General features: G+C 38.9%; 1 protein-coding gene across 1 annotated transcript; it reads right to left on the reverse strand.

The window, feature by feature from the left end:
- Nucleotides 1-139: 139 nt before the first annotated feature.
- Nucleotides 140-5,455, reverse strand: LOC143711944 (taste receptor type 1 member 3-like). Its single transcript, XM_077204144.1, has 8 exons — nt 5,256-5,455; nt 4,859-5,159; nt 3,876-4,232; nt 2,473-2,889; nt 2,173-2,376; nt 1,744-1,864; nt 958-1,328; nt 140-706 (listed from the first exon to the last, which is right to left on the reverse strand). Exons 1-8 carry the CDS (start codon nt 5,453-5,455, stop codon nt 140-142), a joined length of 2,538 nt encoding a protein of 845 aa, XP_077060259.1.
- Nucleotides 5,456-14,247: the final 8,792 nt, after the last annotated feature.

The raw sequence follows: 14,247 nt of genomic DNA on the forward strand, positions 1-14,247 counted from the left end.
AATTGAGAACTAAGAAAGAAAGGGATCATAAGGATCATTATACAAAAATATTTGACCACAAACTACAACGATTGACCAATCGTAATCAGGTATACTATAGAGCCCAATAATAATAATATTAATAATTTAGCAATTGTTTTTAGCTTTCTTCAGGTGGTGTTGGTGGGACCCCTTCTAAAAATGTACGAAAGTGATCCTCTGTGTTGAGTTCTGGGTGTTTGACCAACAGGTGGCATTTAGGGAAAAAATAGGCCGCTACCAGCCCCATGTTACTAAGTAAACTAACTCCTACTTGAGCAATAGACTTCTCTTTATCATTTAGACTTGTGTAGATGGGGATGAACATCACCCATATTACACAGTAAATCAAGGTGGAGATGGTGATATCTCTGGCCAGGTTATACTGTCCTGGCGGTTTTAGAGCCATGAAGGTAGACATAAATGACATCAGTGCCAGAAGAACATTGAAACCGAGCATCAAGCCAAAGTTTAACATGGGCTCCACTGGGCAACGCAGAAAAGTTTTCACATAGTTCACCTCCAAACTGGCCACGTATTGGGTCAAGGAGGGACCTTCTCGGGCGTACCAAACACACAGTCCCGCTTGGAGCCCGCAACATCCCAGAATCACAAACCAGCTTCCTCGTCCTCGTAGGTTCTCCAGGTGATCGGGAGACTTTTCAGGGAACTCTGTGACGCACACAATCTGGTAAGTAAAAGATGGCAGTAGATTGTTTTATTTTTTTGCATTTCTTGTTTTAATACAGTGGTTCTATTTGGTTTTATTTCAGGACTTACACTGAACCTCAAGTGATGACTTATCACACAATTGTGAAGTACAGATAAAGTACATTTAAATTGTATCAATATTGCATTTACATGTTATTACATAATTTTTTAATTATTTATTTAATTTTATTAAATGAAAATGTCTTTTAAATCTTTTTTAAAGATCACCTGAAGGGAAATGGTCAGAATGACCGAGAGGGCCACAGTGGGAAAAAAGGCGTTTAGTGGCTGCTGCAGACGGCACACGATGTCTCCCGGCTGACCCAGGAACAGCACCAGGCTTATACATTCTCCCGCTAGACTCAACAGAGCAAGTCCACTCAACGGTCCACCTGAAGTTTTCACCAGTGGAGTTCCTCTGTGCCTGAAAAATACAGCCCCTACCAATACATGTAATACTAGCACCAAAATTCCTCCCAGAATGAGTCCGATTGACTCATAGTTGCTCCAGGACAGGTAAGTATAGATGGGATAGACACAGCTTGTGCTTCGTAGGGTGGACCACTGGCCATCGGGACATGATCTACACTGGATGTCATCTTCAAATCAAAAGAGAAGGCAGATTAAGGTTAGTCAACATCAAATGGCAAAGAACTTATGCATTCATTTTATATTCGCTACAGGTATGTTAGGTAAAGCAAGTACAGTATGTTAAGAGCAAATATTAACAGCCCTATTAGGATTGTTTAGAATGACTTCAAAACAGGATCAGAAATGAATGGGCTGGGGCAAACATGTATTTAGGGAATTACTTTTAGTTCCTGTTTTTTAATTGTTTAATTTATGTAGGATATTTAAAATTGCACTAATCTCATAACATTATGGGATTATTCCACTTTAGAACAGGACAAAGCATCGTTAAACATTCTAAAAAATGTTCTTGGAAATAAATTCCTGTGGGCAAATATTGCCCCTTAATGGAAAAGTTAATTTCAGACCCTAGTAGTCGCGCACCTGTGCTGTTTAGGAACGTTCCCTCCTTGCAGTCAATGCAGTCGAAACAGCAGGAGTGGAAGCCTTTAACTCTGCGCACTTGTCCTATCCCACAGTCTGAGGAGCAAGTGGACATTGGCACCTGTTACAGAGACCATTTGTCAAGAGGTACAGGCTCTGTGATATACACTAGAACCAGTCACAAGTTTGGACAAACCTACTCATTCTGTATTATTACAATTTTACATATTTTAGAATAATGGTTAAAATAACAGTAAAATCTTTCAACAACATTTAAAAGAAATTCATATATAAGCATTATATATTATTAGTCTATAAAACTAATTGTAAATATTTAAGATCATGAGAAAGTGTGTAGAAACTATTGACTGGTAGTAAAACAAGTTATATGAATTTAAATTACAATACAAATATTTGTCCCATTCGTACCTTTCCGTTTTTCGTGTGCCATTTTATGTCTTCTTCATCAATTGTGAGGTTCACATAAAAGTATCCAATTCCATCAAAGTGCACAGTGGTGTCATTAAAGATCCATTGCATGACATCGTAGCCAAAGTTTGGATTACCTTCTTTATCAAACTTAAAATTGACTTCCTCTAGATCTACAGAAACTTTTTGTAGTTTCTTTAACAGCTGTAGGAAAGATCATATACTGTTCTATTAGTACACCCTTAATCTTGTATGCTAAAACAAGCAGATTTACAGAAAGAGATGCTTGTGTCTGATTACCTGCCATGGATAGACTTTGTCAGTCTTGGGATTTAGAGCACAGCGGGTGGCATTACATCCAAGCAAGTCATGCAGCGCGTGTGCAACACAGTAGATGGCAGTATACACACTGAAAGCAGACCGCTGCACAAGTTTTACCTCTACCATGCTCAGGTTGGCTTGGCTTAGGGAGCTGCAGCTTGGGCAAGGGTTGTCCAGAGGGGAGATTTCTGTATCAGGCTCCTGGAGGATTTGTGTCTCCTCCATTTTTTTGAAGAGCTCACGGATATAGGGAGTGAATAGGTCAATAGGTCTGGTGATGTCTGCAAACGCCAGCACTGTGCCTATTGAATTGATGCCGGGCAGGGTGGATACACCATCATTGAGAGACCATGCAGTGCTTCCCACCCAAACGGCTGTTATGTTTCGTTTGATTACCTGGTTAGGTAGTGATGACAAAAACATTTAAAATCACCCAAACTGGAATGCTTATTCAGAATATAAAGAAGTGAATAAAAAAGAATGTTAATATTTTTCCCTAAAGCCCACTTACAATATTTCCGGCACCTATATAGTTTCATAATTTTGTTTTGTGACCATTTTCTACTCTCTTTTTGAGCCTTAAATTTAAACAGGCTGTTTTTGCTTCTTAAGGGGATGTTCACAAAGAATGTATCTTTGCATTCCTCTGCACTGCTTTTCATGGTTTTAAACATGCCCTAGATGGATGTGACACAGCGTTCTAAAAACGGCAGTGGTCAAGTTAGTTAAAACATGCCTCAAGAAAGACATTGCATTTTTCCCCCATTCCACTGTCCTGCATCTTACATTCTTAAACAGAAAACATGTTGTTTGAACAACCCTTAAATGTTCATGTGAACGTCCTTTTAGCATGCGAAATGAGTAACAGCCCCGCACTTAATTTACATTGATTAATTTAGCAGATACTTTTATCCGAAAGGACTTACAAATGAGGTAGATCACAAGCAATATGTTATAAGAGTGAGCAAAATTTGTAGTGCACAATGCAAGTTTTAAAGTAAGTGCCCTTGTTTATGGTTGTGGTAAGCAGTGTTTTAGCTGTTTCTTGAAAGTTGTGATGTGAGGTTGGCACCCTTTTTCACCAAAGAGGAAGAACAACTGTGTTCTTTCTTTGTGAAGGGATACCAATAAAAAAGCCTCTATTAAATTGTAGCCAGCAGGTGTGCTTGGTGTCATGTTAATGTATTTGGGAATCCAACAATTTTGGAACGAGGCTCTTTTGCATCTTCAAATTGAATTGTCTTTTTTGGTTTGGCCAGAAAGTTTACAGTTCTGAATCTACAGTATAATTTTAATAGTATTGCAAACTCCTATACTTCAAAAGAAATTTTTTTTTTGGACAATATTGCCCTTTTAAAGTTGCAAACATTTTTTTTTTTTACCTCTATGAAGAAGTCTCTGGCTGGCTTGGGGAGAGAGAAAAGAACCACCACCCCCACTTTGGCATTCACAATACGATTGAGAATCTCTTTTATCATTGGCTCTGGATCACTGTATACAGGAATCAAACCCTGATATGCCACACAGATGGACTCCTCATTGGCCATGCTGGAAAACAGCTGCTGGCCCTTCTGTCCGTATTCATCGTCACTACCTATTACTGACACCCAGTTCCACCCAAACTTTTTCAGAAGCTGCACCATGGCTGCAACCTGCCAGCGATCACTGGGAACTGTGCGCATGAAGGATGGGAAGGTCTCTTTGTCACTGAACATGTCGCTGGTGGCACCGTAGCTAATCTAAGATTAGGCAATTAGAGATAAATTAAAACAGGAATTAAAATAAAGAAAAAAAGGATTGACTATGAAAATGTTAGTTAAGACTTTTGCTTACAAAAACAATTCCAACAATATACCAGGTAAAAGTACATGCATCATATTTGCTACAAATATATATTTTTTCCCAAAAAATTAATTATTTTTACCGTAACACTTTACAATAGCATTAGCTAACATAAACTAACAATGAGCAATATATTTTTAAAGCAGTTATTCATCTTTGTTAATGTTAGTAAAAATCTAATTGTTCATTGTTTCATGTTAGTTCACAGTGCATCAAAAAATTTTAACAAATACAACTTTGGATTTTAAAAATGTATTAGTAAATATTGCAATTACAATTTACTAAGAATGATAAATGTGGTAGAAGTATTGTTTATTGTTATTTCATGTTAACGAATATATTTAACTAATGTTAACAAATGAAACCTTTTTCTAAAGTGTTACTCTTTTTACAGTATTTTTGGTTTTTCATTGTATATGGTGAGGTCATTTTTTTCTGTAGCATTTTACTTTTTGTTCTATTAGAACTAAATTTTTTATGAAATTTTAAGTTTCATCCTCTAACACTTTTAATGGCAGCTCACCAATGGCATCAGAAAAAACCCAGTCAGCTTGCCAATGACCGGGACCAACTCGGAGTTGTTTGGGCCTATGATAGCTATAACACGAGTCTTGTAGTCAGTGTAGTTACAAGCGATGTCCAGTTCCTCTGTTGATTCCTTTGTGAGAAACTGAAGGACAGGCCTCATGACAACGGCTGGTTGCATGCATGTGTCGTAACTCTCAAATCCTAGTGTGATTCCAGGTAGGAGATCCTCTATAGAGTTGATCTCATCCACAGAGAACTTCATCACCAATGAGAGAGACAGACCAAATGTGCTTATTCTGCCAAAACAGGATGATTAAAGGTGATTTGAGGGAGTAAAGTTTTTTAAAATGTTGTATACTAAGTGGTCAATATGACTTCCTCAAAGATTTTACCTTTTGCACTCAAGATCTTCAGGCTTCACCCGTTGGCTCAGTTCACTTGTGAGTTCGTTAATAGGGAAAAGTCCTCCTATCAGAATATCTCCAGGCGATTTGAAAAGATTTGTTGAGATGTTCTCAAACCATGATGGGTTCTTGCTGAGTCCAGACCCCAGAATGCCACAGAGCACCAGAAGTGTCCACTCCTTAGCCATTCTGGAGGGTAAACAATCAAAGAAGCATGATGATATGTGTCATGGAAATTGATAAATGAAAGTGAAAAAACTGGACTGACCTTAGTAGAAGTATTGGTTAGGCTCTTCTTGTTTTTATGTGTTGTGATTCTCTCAGTGGCGTGAGATTATGATGGTTAGAAGGTCAACTGACAACACGTACGTGAGTATGTGAGTAATATGGACCACCCCCACACTTCTGTGATCAGCTTGCAGGTGCTTTGCCTGTACATTAAGGGTCAAACATCAAGTTTCATTCCGGCTTCACATGGAAATGATCTGGTCTCAATGTTCAAGTACATTTCAAATGACATTGGTAATTCGCAGAGTAAAGCTTTGAAGTATTAGTATTTAGACACTAATAATTTAAACTTTAAAAACTTGCTTTTTGCTTTCTTGTTTTGCTGTCTCGTTTCTTTTAACTGCAAAATAATTATTTTTTTTACTAAACTGTTTTGCAGGAAAGGTCAGAGGACTTTTTTATGCATTGAGTAGAAAGTTATTGTAGGTGTACTTCAATAAAATATACGAGTCAAAAGAAAAAAATATATTATCAAACAGGGTGTTGTTTCCCACTGTACTTGCATGTTCAGAAACACTTTGTGTAGTGCAGTGAGAGAGCACAAGCACAGAAAAGAGATCTGGTATAAAAAATGTGTGTTGAATAAACAATTGGATTCATACAGAAAATTCCATAGTATTTGTATGTGGATTTGATAGAAAGTGGTTCATGATGGATTGTAGGCCATGCATGAATAGCGAATGAAGCATTGAAAGACAGCAAGAACTAAGGAAGTATTTATATTAATTTTCAAATCATTTGATATATATCCAACCCATTTTAATAATGAATGATTTTTTAAAGATTTATTTTAAACATGCCTTGATAGAATTGATATTGTGACCTTAAACTCATTAGGATATTATTGAATATTACAATATGGATCTCAATTCCGTGTCTATTGTATTTGCAAGTTATGTAGTGTAGGGCTGAGCAAATATGGGCAGAACTCTTTACTGCCCTAGTACTTCAGAAATCCTTTTAAAGGCATACATGTGAATTAAACGTGGCACAATGGCCTTCATCATCACAGTATGCTAATGCCTATCTAGTGCGAAGGATGTCATCAATATGCTGATTGAGAACTGTTGGAACACTCCAGGCACAGGATGGTTCTGTCGGGAGAGACAGAAAAAACTCATTAGGATCTTATTGAATATTACAATATGGATCTCTATTCCGTGTCTATTGTATTTGCAAGTTATGTAGTGTAGGGCTGAGCAAATATGGCCAGTACTCTTTACTGTGTGCCTGGACTGTTGGGACACCCCAGGCACAGGATGATTCTGTTGGGAGAGACAGAGTTATTTGCACCTCAATGACACGCCTGTACCATTTGCTTCACAGGACATATGATTTCAACTACATACTCTTTATTTACTAGTGTATGTATTTGTAGTGTATTTAATATGTAACTATGTAATGCTTGGTCTCATCTGACAGCTTATAAATTGAAATGAATGGTGGTGAAATTAATAGAGATATTAAAGTATTCTAATATATAATCTAGGTACTGTTGGTTAAACATCCATTGAGGAGAATATGTTAATGTATTTCTCCCCCTCTTGATCACTACCCATTTGCCTCATCTTTTGGTTTCCTGTCGGTCAGTTTCGGTGTTGGTATTCCACTCATGTTTAACAATGCTTTGCTCAGGGTATAAGAAGGAAAGGTAACTGTTGATCTTGGAGAAAGGCTTTAACCCTGCCACTCCCCCAATCCAATGCGTAACCTCATACTAGGAGAAAGGCTTTTACGGCCTCTTCTGCACAACAGTGCATTATTTGTTACAACTAAGTTTTCTATACAGTATGTCGTTCCATTCTTCTGTCTGTATATTTAAACATGTAACTTATTAAAGTCCCTGTAACGGGAATTCTAAAGAAAAATTCTGAACACATTATAAATGTTAGAAATGTATTGCTAAACATATTACAAAGACTGTGAACTTTGAAGTACTGAATTGTGGAGTTAGACCGTTAAACAGTTTTTCATCATTGCTGTGTTCCGAATTTTTTGGGCGGGGCTAAAACGGGGTCTTGATGACGCACTGGAGTGTCTGAGCTCCTGGACACGCCCCTACTTGATGACGCACTGAAGCCCCTGAGGCTGGCCCCTCCCCTAACAATATTATAGAGCACATTCACATCAGTTTGGCGCTCAATCAATCGCGAGTTACTGTCAGTACTATTAGTTACTACAGCCTACAGTTTGCTAGCTAGCTATGCGTTCATAACGGAAATGCGTACTACCTGTATGCGGTCACGTACAAAACAGATCGGTGTCCTTATTTACATTTCCAAAAAACGATCACATCAAGAAAAGGTGAATTAATTTTGTGAAGCAAAAACCCGCCTCTGTAGTGGTGATTTTACACGGGATAGTTTTATAAACTTTCATCGGAGACAACTGGGATTCATTGATTATAAGTGACTGTTACTGTTGTTACATTACTGGTGAATGGGGCTGAACCGACTATCTCCCGGCTCGGCATTCAACCTCCTGTCGCACCGACAACTGGTGAGTGTTTACTTCCCGTGAGTGGGCGTGGTTTCAGCGCAGCCAGAGGACACTCCCCCAGCGTTTGAGAGCAGAGACTACTACTATTTTTTCCAGATTTTGATAGCTTATTTTTTGTACTTGCCGGCTTTTTTTTATCATTCAAATTTTGCTGGGTGGCTAATAACACATTTTCCTGGGGTGTGACAAACCTCAGAAAACATACTTAATTTTGACTTTACAGGGACTTTAACTAACTTTGCCTGCTTTACAGGCTTTGAGAATCTTTCCTTTTATCACTGATGATGTTGAAAGCTAAAGTGATTATAACTTTCGTTATCTAAACGTTCAGGTCAAAGGGATAGTTCACCCAAAAATGAAAATTCTGTCAGTAATTACTCTCCCTCATGTTGTTCCAACCCTGTAAGACCTTCGTTCATCTTCGGAACACAAATTAAGATATTTTTGATTAAATCTAAGAGCTGGTTCACATAGGCTTCTAAGGGATTGAAACTTGCTGGCCCCGAAAAGCTATTAAAGACATCGTTAAAATAGTCCAAGTGACTACAGTGGCTCAATCTTAAGTGTATCAAGCGACTAGAATACTTTTTGTGTGCAAAACCCCTCAAAAATAACGACTTTATTTCAACTATTAATTTCCTTCTCTGTGGGCCTCGAGTCAGTTGATGTAGTTTAACAGCGTAGTGCTTCTGTGTTGTACGTCACACGTTACACATGACCAGCGTCGGCCAATAGTGAGCCTACGTGTGACGTACAACACAGAAGCACTACGCTAAAATAGGCAAGTTTCAATCCCTTAGAAGCCTATGGAGGAGTGATCCAGCTCTCAGATTTAATCAAAAATATATTAATTTGTGTTCAGAAGATGAACGAAGGTCTTATGAGGTTGGAACAACATGAGGGTGAGTAATTACTGACAGAATTTTAATTTTTGGCTGAACTATCCTACGTTTTCCTATCAGTTCTAAGAAAGACCTTTACCTTTAAAGAATAAGAGGTTAAAGAAAAACAACAACTTTAATGGAGTCAAACTAATTATATTGGAGTCAGATAAATATTTGAATTATACACGTCATCCTTCAACTGCCTTTTGTTCCGATTATTGGTTCAAAATAGCAGCTTAAGCTTCCAGCCTTACAGTAGTCACGTACATACTCTACTTAATACTGTGGGTGCTAAATGGGTTTGCATAAGTGTAACATCAGGCGTATAATGTCAAAACTATCGGTCAGATATTTGCATTCAATTTTGACTGTTGTTAAGATGAACTTACATTGAATTCCCATCCTAGCCACATGTTTACAAGCGCTTTGCATACATTTGGAGTAGGGTGCGTAGCATTTCTCTCTTACTTTTCATTGGTGTTAGTTTTTTTTAATCTTATTTTGTAAATCTCACACAGGATTATTGTAGTTGAATGGATTGAATCCAGATGATGAATAGATACATTTTATATTTTTCCTAAATACATGAACAGGACTGTGTTAAATATAAAATGTTGTTATTCACATCCTCTGATCCAGCAGCGAGTGCTCTGCTGTATATAAAACAACCAGCCCAAGAGAGCAGGAGATGGCTGATGAGGGTGAAGAGGATATACAACCCGAACCCTCACAGCCCACTGCCCCGCGTATGTTAAGCTGTTGAGTGTTATGGATCGTGCTTCATCGAAGCTTCAGCTATTGAAGCACGTGAGGGAAGAGACCGCTCGTGGCAGACTTGACGAACGGTTTCTTTCCAGCCATAAAGCTCCAGCTCTCATGAGCCTTCCATTCCTGCCCGATCTACACAATGAGATTGAAAAGGCATGGACGAACCCATATACAGCGCGCATTCATCACCATCAGCGAACTATGCTGATGTTGAGGGGATGCTCGAACACAGGCATGTGTCGATGCACCATTTGACAAGATGTTTGCGAACTATCTCAAGACTGGAGAGGCATCGACACTAAGTGCTCCAGCCCTGCCTTTTAAGCCACTAAAATATGACAGCACGCTTAAATGGCAGGGCATACGCGGCGGTGGGTCTGGCTAGTGATGCCTTGCACACAAATGACGGTGCTGCAAGCATATCAGGCTGATCTGCTGACAGATTTGAAGCATTTAAATCTCTCACCCCAAGCATTTCTTATATCAGACCTGAGGCTGGACCTATTATGAGTTATTCCTTAAATTTGGAACCCTTCTGTAGGTCTGGCCTGGGGTTTGGTAGTAAGTGCGCTCTTTCGTGCTCTTATGGTGATAGGCCTCCATTTTGTGAATTTCGGTTAGGCCATTGCTCTATGGGCATCAGGTTGAGCTCTGTAGGTCCCCTCCCTTTACAAGAGATTTTAGTAAGGTTGAATAATAGACCACGGTTCCCTGTTAGAAAGTATTAAGGGGGTGTTAAATAATGTTTTCATAGGATGGTGAAATTAGGGCCCTGAAGTTCCCATATATAGGTAGGCTATGCATACCCTTCCCATAGGCCTCCTCTTATGTTATAGTCGTCAGGCTTATATAGCGGGCAATGCCAATCTGTAGTAATGAACAGGTTGGCTGTATGGAAAATTCTCTAGTGAGGCCACAGTTCATCCAAGCATCTATAGACATTTTTGTGTGAGATGGCTTCCTCCCTATCGGGAGTAATTCTACTGAGGCCACCACTCTGTCAAGCTCCAGATAGAACTACAAAGTCAAGCATTGGCCCTCTTCAGGCCACCTTGATAGCCACCTTATACTAGAGCAGCAGTTTTCTTCTCACTTTTAGATAGTCGTTTGAGATTATAGCTCTGAACTTAAGTCATTTAATATTCGTGTGTTGGCCCTCACGGGCCGCCTCAATATCTGGCTTAGGCTTATTAACTAGGAAATTGGTGGCGGTTTGCTAAGCATTCTCACCACAAGCATCTCAGTAACTGAGTGTAGCTTCCTTCGAGCTAGAACCCATCAGGATTATTTATTCTTGTTAATCTAGCTTTTCCAAGTACTGGCCTCCTCTTATTACAAGATTGTTTAGCCAAGGTCCACCTTTTTGCATTAGGTGTAAAAATGCTAGTGGTGTTAGAGGGTGGATAGCAGCATAGGTAGCAGGCTCTCTTCAAAAAAGCCTCCCATGCAGATATCTCAAGTGCGTTGTCAGGCCTTTCTCTAGAAAGTAAGAAGCAGTGTGCTCAGGCCTCAGCCATCTAGAGCTGAGTATTGTAGATAGTTTATCTAGCTAGGCCTTTTTCCGCTGAGCCCCCTGAATAAAATATTCAAGTCAAAAGGTTGAATGTCGTTGGCCACTTACTGAGGCCTCTATTCCCTTGGGTTTAGTAGAGAATATACAAGATATTAGGCCTCAACCTGATACATTCCTCAGGGTCATGCTGTACTTCCCTTGCTAGAGTCATTATTTAGAGTACTTTGCTACCCATAGCCCGTATGTTATCACCCTTCACCACCCAGGCTCAGGTAGAGACAGATTAGTTACTCCCCCCAATGTGGGATGGTTGAGTATGCTCCCTTAGAGCCAAAGCACTGCCTTGGATAATGCCCATGACATTCGAAGCTGGCCTTACAGTAGGCCTCCTCGATAGTCCAGTAGCGTAAGATTGTACTCCCCTTGCTTTAAAGTGTCGATAGCACTTCTGCCGAGTATGCTGCCTGTTGGCAATGTAAACCTTAGAGCTGGAGGTGCTCCCCTTATTAGGGTCCCTTTATGGCGTGATTTAGGCACGAATGGCACGAATTGAGCGTCTGGCACGTTACGCGCGAATGATTTTATTTAGTGCTTTTTGTGCATTCACGCTGCAGACACGAATTCGCGTCTGCCACCCGAGTAAATATTTTATCACATAAAAACTTGATTTTAATATATGAGACATTAATTTTGTATTGAATGCTATTTATTCCATATCTAATCTAGATTATATGAAACATTATTATTATTCTAATGTAAAGACAACCAACATACTTTAGTGCAAGAACATAGTTTGTGTCTGGACAGTGTTGTGTGAGAAGGAAATAGGGCGCGGGGCAGGCGGAAGTACCGCTGAAAGCGGCCGTCATCCAGACGCAGCTACTGGAGCAAATGGTGAAACTCGCCAAACTGGGTTCGCCTCCGAAGGGTCTGGTGGACCCAAATAAGGCGACGATGATCCCTACGCCGCTGTTCTGCTCTCCAGAGCAAATACAGAGCGATGACTATCTCGATGAATGTTCGATCAACATCAGCCATCTTGTAAAAACAAGGCCGCCAACGGATTTCGCTTCAAACTTTTGTTTTTGGATTCTTGGATTAATGGATTCAAATTGTTCAAATTGGATTCAAATTGTCTAAGCATATAACTAGACACGACAGGCGTGAATTTGACGCTCTATTCACGTCTGGTGTGAACGTACAGTTAGAATATGGCACTTATATGTACTCATGGTTTAAAGGGTTAAAAACTCCTATTGTTGTGTCCAAAAGCACCCTTTGACTATATTCATAATATAACATGACCTCAAGCACCTTATTGCTGAAATAATGCCCTATCTGCCATAATATTGTAATTGAGATAGTCTCCAAAATAGATTAGCTAAAATGATCTTATGTTTGATAAAAGTTTAAAACACAATACCTGGAAATTGTTGTTTTGCCAAACTTTTATTGCTGTCACTCTTAAATAGAAACATGGGAAACACAAAAGCATGTGACCACTTATTTAAAACAAAACAAAGAATTGAATACTGGGGGAAAAAATATTTTTATTTATTCAAATATACTGTAAACATGACAAACATGAGGGCATTGTGGGAGTTCTACGATCTGACTGACTCACTAACTTTGGCTAAATTCTGGCTAAATTCTGCCCTCTTCTGTTTGTTATTAGGAACTGTTCATCAAATGACAATTCTGTCATTATTTACTCACCCTCATGTGGTCAAACTTTTAACATTTATTCCATAGAACAGCATACAGGTTAATGAGTAAATAATGACAGAATACATGATCGACAGTGCTTAGCATAAGTGAACACACCCATGCTAAAGTTGACTAAAAAGAGCAATAAAAAAGAATTTATGCCTTAATGCCTTAAAAATCCAATCTTTAAGGACACCAATTTTCTTTGTGAATGAATAATGTATCGTAAAATAAATGTTCTTCCTTAAAATACAGGGTGCATAAGTCAGGAACCCCTATGTTAATTTCCTATAGAGGCAGGCAGATTTTTATTTTTAAAGGCAGGTATAAAGAGAGTTATTGGATCCAGGATGCATCCTGATAAAGGTCCCTTGGCCTTTGTAATTAAAATAGCCCCAAATCATCACATACCCTTCACCATAGCTAGAGATTGGCATGGGGTACTTTTCATAAGATCATCTCTCAATGCAAATCAAACCAGCTATTAGGCTAACTGAAATAAAACCATGCTAATCTCTAGGTATGGTGAAGGGTATGTAATGATGTGGGGCTATTTTAATTCCAAAGGCCAAAGGAACTTTATCAGGATGCATAGTATCCTGGATCCATGAAATAACTGGCCTTTAAAAACTAAAATCTGTCTGCCTTTTATTGTGGACACTAAGGCACACCTGTGCAATAATCATGCTGTCTAATCAGCATCTTGATATGCCACACCTGTGAGGTGGATGGATTATCTCGGCAAAGGAGAAGTTCTCACTGACACAGATTTAGACAGATTTGTGAACAATATTTGAGAGAAATAGGCCCTTTGTGTACATAGAAAAAGTCTTAGATCTTTGAGTTCAGCTCATGAAAAATGGGGGCAAAAACAAAAGTGTTGCGTTTATAATTTTGTTCAGTATATATATATATATTAGTACACACATATATAAAATAAAACATAATGCTATTATTATAGCAGATGACTGCGTACTGCTTACCAGATAAATTAAAACAGTGGTTCTCAACTCCAGTCCTCGGGACCCTCTGCTCTGCACATTTTGTATGTCTCTCTTATCTGACACACTCAGTTCAGATCATGGAGTCTCTCCTAACGAGCTGATAATCGGAATCAGGTGTGTTAAATAAGGAGACATACAAATGTGCAGAGCAGTGGGTCCCGAGGACTGGAGTTGAGAACCACTTAATTAAAATATTGATTGACGTCAAAATGTTTTAAGTGAGAACTGAGAAAGAAGGGGATCATAAGGATCATTAAACAAAAATATTTTACCACAAATGACTAATGAATTTACCACTAATGATTTAGCAATTATTT

Source organism: Siphateles boraxobius, unplaced genomic scaffold, assembly GCF_051911475.1.
Source record: "Siphateles boraxobius isolate OS27281-9 unplaced genomic scaffold, OSU_SipBor_1 5, whole genome shotgun sequence".
NCBI lineage: Eukaryota > Metazoa > Chordata > Actinopteri > Cypriniformes > Leuciscidae > Siphateles > Siphateles boraxobius.

What these genes read in the sequence shown, in the direction of transcription:
- LOC143711944 (XM_077204144.1), bottom strand. Translation starts at nt 5,455, where the DNA reads ATGGCTAAGGAGTGGACACTTCTGGTGCTCTGTGGCATTCTGGGGTCT. An exon ending in GAAGATCTTGAGTGCAAAAG is followed by an intron (nt 5,160 to 5,255) that starts GTAAAATCTTTG and finishes CTGTTTTGGCAG; the next exon opens with AATAAGCACATTTGGTCTGT. An exon ending in GGTTTTTTCTGATGCCATTG is followed by an intron (nt 4,233 to 4,858) that starts GTGAGCTGCCAT and finishes GCCTAATCTTAG; the next exon opens with ATTAGCTACGGTGCCACCAG.